This window comes from Halyomorpha halys, unplaced genomic scaffold, assembly GCF_000696795.3.
Source record: "Halyomorpha halys isolate HHAL.00 unplaced genomic scaffold, Hhal_1.1 Scaffold56.1, whole genome shotgun sequence".
In the NCBI taxonomy this organism is placed as follows: domain Eukaryota; kingdom Metazoa; phylum Arthropoda; class Insecta; order Hemiptera; family Pentatomidae; genus Halyomorpha; species Halyomorpha halys.
Window position 1 is genome coordinate 559763 of NW_027115012.1, and position 5693 is coordinate 565455.

The window sequence follows — 5693 nt, forward strand, 5'->3', positions numbered from 1 at the left end:
CGTTGTCACGTCAAAATATCTTCCAACAATCAAGCACAAAAATTTCTAATTTTTGATTTGTATGAAAATTGGTATTTAGGGGTTCCAAAAGAAGCTAAAACTGAATCTGACTTGATTTTTCTGAAACAAAAATTATTTTGGTATACTTAACTGGAAATGACTTTTGGTATTTATTATTTATAAGACTTTTCATTTTTGTAATCCACACTTAGACTCATTTAATACGATCAATAATCTTTTGTTCTTATTCTGCAAAAAAACAAAAACAAAACTGATTGGTATACAATAATCATTAAATACATGGAGATTAAAGGTGTTATATGATAATATAACAAAAAATGATAATATGTAAACATTTTTTGTGTTCTGCTCCTAAGAGTCTCCAATATTTTTCGACCTTGATCATCAGAAAAGTTTCATTGAAATCGGTGATCTCATGTGCTTAGCCACCCCTTGCTATTCTATTTACCAGAGACGGGCAAAAATTGGCTACATCTAAAAACAAGAGCTAAAGTTGCCATGGTTACGACCCTTATTCATGAATGAACCATTGATAATTAAATATCGTATCCATGGTAATTTTAGTTATTAGTTTCATAGATGCCAAACTCTGCTATTTTCATACTTTTCAGCCTGTTTCTCAGATTAAAATAAGCATACCATGTTATTATATCCTATTAAATGTTTTCAGAGATACTATTAATTTCATTAACAAATATTCTGGATACTATGAAGTGAAATATGGAAATAAACCTGACATGCGGAGTATGTATGTGAAAGCTGCAGCTCATGCCCTTAAACTTAACAGAGAATTGAATGTCAAAATGGTCAATGATGAACGAACGGAAACTCCGGAAATAGAAATCACCGTTGCAATCCGTCATTTAAAAGTAAACAGATTTTTTTTTTTTTTTTATAGAAATGTATTTTTTTTTATCATGCTATATTGAGATTTAATCTCTATAATTGACAATATTGCAGGTGATAGTGTTTCATACTGTGAAAAATGTTGACAAAATGTCTTATGTAGAGATTGGGAGACTTATTTTTGAGATTGAGAAACAGATCGCTGCAGGCACATACAAGACACAGAAAGGGGAGAGAGGATTCACACTTTCTCCTGAGTGGGAGATTGGTTCTGTCGTAGGTACTCCATCTCACTCAAAGACTTGCACCCTTGGTTTGCACAGTATTATTAAAAGACCAATCTTTGAAGAAAACAGGGTAATTATTAATTTATGCAATATTTAGCATAAATTGCTTATAAATTTGTACTTTAAAAAAAAAATGAAGGAAAATAATAAATCATATATAAAAATAATTGTCCACATTATTTCGAATTATGAAGAAGTTGGTTAGGGATGCGGTCAAAAGAAACAAAAATAGTTATAGAATAACTATTTATTTGCTGACGTTCGTCCCACTTTGAAGAGCTTCATCAGGAATAAAATATGTATATATAATGGTTATTTCGGGTGAGAAATTTTCTTTTCCCTCCTTCCTGTACATCAAAGAACGTAAATTGTTAGCATTAATAAAGGTTAATTCATCAGATAGTCTCAATTCTTATTTGTTTATTTATGAATGTTGTAGCTCTTCGGGGTCGAGCACCATATTCATTCATACTAAACAATTTTAAAACAAGTTACTTATAATTATATTTTGTTCATAAAAATTATCAATAAGAAATCGTGCCTTTGAATGTTTTTCTCCATATTATACAACCTCATGAATTAGAGTATGTTAATTCATAGTCTATTTCTTTTAAAATAGAGATATTTAAAGTAGAAATTATCTTTAAGTCTGGTTCATTATATCATCATCTATAATTTACAACATGCACGAATAAAGAAATGAGACTGTTTAAGGTAATAAACCTCAATTAAGGGTGAAAATTAAAACAGTCTACTAAGAATAAAATAAAATTTTATATAATTTATTCAAATTCTTGAGACTGGTATTTATCTATTAAATAAATGAAATGGTATTCTTATTAAGTCTTAACATTCTTTATAATATCAATAGTCCAACGTTTTGGCCAATTCGGCCATTCTCAGGGACAATCTTAAACCTGAATTCACAACTCTCATCAAAATTTAAAAAAAAAAGAAAGTTTTAGGCTATTTTGTCCAGGTCATCAAATTCAAGTCAAAATCACCCTATTTTTTTAGAACTTCAATATTTTTAAAACTTTAATTTCAGATTAAAAATACACTATCCACTATAAGAAAAACAGTTATGTTATATGTTTATCTAATAGTCGATAGTTTTTTTTTAATCTAAAATTAAAAATAATGAAGTTCTAAAAAAATAGGGTGATTTTGATTTGATGACCTGGGCAAAATAGCCTATAAAACTTTTTTTTTTTAAAATTTTGATGTGAGGTGTGAATTCATATAAGATTGTCCTTGAGAATGGCCGAAACTTTGGACTATTGATATAATAAAGAATGTTGAGACTTAATTAGGATACTGTTTGATTTATTTAATAAATAAAATAGAAGTTCAATTTTCAAAATTTTTTTTTTGATTATTTATTTATTGTAATTTACAACTGTACAAAATAATACAATAAGTAAATATGTTGTATGTTTCATATACACTTGAAAATCTTGGGAAGGAACCACCTATTGGTGGTACTTCAAACATTAATTTAAACTAGAAGGTCCCGTGGCCATCTTCTTTTCAGATGCCTCGGAGGATTATCAGGGATTGTTAAGGATGAAAGATTAAGAACTAATGGGTTAGGATGGTTAAGGAGTTTGGAATAAAAAGATGCATATCTGTTTTGGGTCAAATCTGCAACGAATGGGATGTTAAGGTCTTTATGAATGAGTTTATTTGTGACGTAATAAGGAGCATCAAGGATTTTATGTAGGATTTTGGATTGTAACGATTGGATGCGGGAAGAATTTGATGGTTTGGTGGAGCCCCAGAGCTCAATTCCATATGTCCAAATTGGTCTGATTATTGTAGTGTATACTAATTTTTTGTAATGAATGGGAAGTTTAGAGTAGTTTGTCAAGTAAGTGTTGTAGCAATCGGAATCTACGAGCAGTTTCTTGTCGTTTGAGTCTTGTGTGTGGATTCCAAGTAAGTCTCTTGTCAAGATGGAGTCCTAAGTATCGAATCTGTTCAACAGGCGTTAGTGGTGTATCTAGGAAGGATACTGTAGGACAGGAGGGCACAATTTTCAAAATTTAAAAATGGATAATCATCAATTGTGTTGGAGAACTGATGCTAGGTTAGTTACCAATTACCAATTGATAAGAGTTTGTTCTATTACTTCATACTTAATTAATGTTACATCCACATATGGTATTTCACGATCTTCAACCTGATTCTAATCTCGTGTTAATGTAAAATTGACTATCCCTAACCAATTTTGATAACTGATACTTTCTCCCTTGACAATTTAGGGTATTATTATAGTTATTAATTTTAGAGTGAAAATATATACTAAGAATAACATATTTTATATCTTTATAGCATGCTTTTCTGATGAAATTGAGTGAGACTTTCCTTATTTCTTTTAAATAAATAAGAATAAAGTTTTAATTTGAAATGAAACTTGTTTTATATTTTAAATTAAAGACATTTTTAAGACATAACCTTTTGTTATGATTGATAATTAAAAGTGAATTGTTAATAATGATATCAGTAATTACTTTTATTCTTTATCAGCAAATGAAATTTTGAAAGTTGATAAGATTACAATTCTTTATGTAATTGTTTTTACAGATTGTTGCATATCCTATGATGTATGTATCTCTAACATATGACAAGAATCTAATAGATGATGAAAAAGCTGTAGAATTTCTAAAACGTTTTAAGGAATCGATGGAAGACCCGAGGCATATTCTTGTTCACAGTTTCTGACTCAAAAGATTGGGATTGAAAAAAAACGAAAAAATAAAACAAAGTGTGTTTTGTCCGCATATTGTATCAATAAATCTTTACACTTTCAAATTCCTGAAGTTTCCCAATTCTTTAGTTTAATTTAAACTGATTGAGAGAGCTTTAGCATTTGCTATAAGATTTATATTATATTTAAATATCAATAAAAAATACAAAGGAAAAAAAATCTTATGAACCACACTAAGCCCATCAGTTTAAATATAAATTATATAATAGTTATACTATATAAGTTATATAATATTTATGTTATATAAATTTTATAATATTAAACACCTCATTATATAATATTAAAAAAACTTGTCACAGTTTTATTCTATATTTATATATTGTAAAAAGATAGTCTGGGTGGTGGTCAATAAAGGTATCTTTTTTTTAAATATTTATTTATTGCTATTTACAATTGTACATTATAATACATTTAGTAAATCTGATCTAGTTGGTCTCGTGGCCATCTTCTTTTCAGGCGCCTCGAGAATTGTCAGGAATGGAAGAGGCAATAAAGGTATCAAAATAGTAAAAGAACAGTTAACGGTTAACAATAATTAAAGGTATCATCATAACAATAAAGAGATCAAAGTAGTAAAAGAAAACTATTTATTGTTAACCATTAACTATTCTTCTATTATTTTGATATCTTTATTGACCGCCACCCGGACTATCTTCCTACAATCTACTTCATACGGTCAACTATCTTCTTACTGTAACATCTTAATAGAATTTGATAATACAACAAATTAAAAATTGTTTTCCTAATAAATAATTAAATAGTTATTTCTAAAACCTAAAGCTATATAAAAAAAGTGTACACCTTAATATGATTTAATAATTTAATACCATATCAAATTAAATTTGTATACTTAATAAATAATTAAATAGTTATTTCTAATACTACATAAATAATTAAATAGTTATTCCAAAACAGAATAGAAAATTGTACATCTTAGTATGATTTAGTAGTTTAATGACATACCGAATTAAATTTTTATTCCTAATAAATAATTAAATAGTTATTCCTAATGCTATATAGATAATTAAATAGTTATTCCTAATAATATAAAGATAATTAAATAGTTATTCCTAATACAACATAAAAAAGTATATATCTTAATATAATTTAAAAATATGATGAATTAACGTTTCAAGTCTCGCCCTTGGCCATGCCCCTGGTTTTGGTATTTATTAAGTAGTAATCGGTTTGTTACACAAATTATGTGGATTCATTTTTACTTTTAATGTATATAGTGTTTAACAAAAAGAAATAGATCTTATTTAGTTTATCCACACTAGTAATATTTGGAAGATTTTCTAAGGACGATTGTTTACTGTTTTGAACAATATAATCTCGCAGGTAATTAATTTTCCCTGTCAATTTGGGACATTGTAATAATATGTGTTCTAAGTTTTGGGTGATATATTCTATCTATATCTTTCCCCCGTTTTTATAATCAAAGTATTATTATATTTATATTTATATTATTATATCAAAGTATTATCTCACCCTGGAGAGACCAGTTCTCACTTATGCCTCCGAATGCTGGACACTAACCAGGTCACAGGAAGCCCTTCTCCTGAGGTTCGAGAGGAGAATATTGAGGAAAATTTATGGCCCGGTTTGTGCTCATGGGATCTGGAAGATGAGAACAAATGCTGAACTGGCAGGCCTCTACCCTCTACCTGAACCCGGATATTGTTAGCGTGATCAAAGTGGGACAGCTTCGGTGGGCAGGCGATGCATTAAGAATAACCCAGAATCAGATTCCTAGGATGATCCAGGAC

The 5693-nt window shown here is 28.7% G+C and overlaps 1 protein-coding gene across 3 annotated transcripts in view; it reads left to right on the top strand.

Moving 5' to 3' along the window:
* Positions 1-3968, top strand: part of LOC106692418 (dihydrolipoyllysine-residue succinyltransferase component of 2-oxoglutarate dehydrogenase complex, mitochondrial) — a 25940-nt gene extending 21972 nt beyond the window's left edge. For all 3 annotated transcript variants that reach the window (XM_014438358.3, XM_014438359.3, XM_014438362.3), the window contains exons 9-11: positions 692-890; positions 982-1224; positions 3741-3968. In XM_014438358.3, the coding sequence (XP_014293844.1) occupies positions 692-890; positions 982-1224; positions 3741-3878 (580 nt within the window). In that variant the 3' untranslated portion in view covers positions 3879-3968. The remainder of the gene's footprint in view (positions 1-691; positions 891-981; positions 1225-3740) is intronic.
* The last annotated feature ends 1725 nt before the right edge of the window (positions 3969-5693 follow it).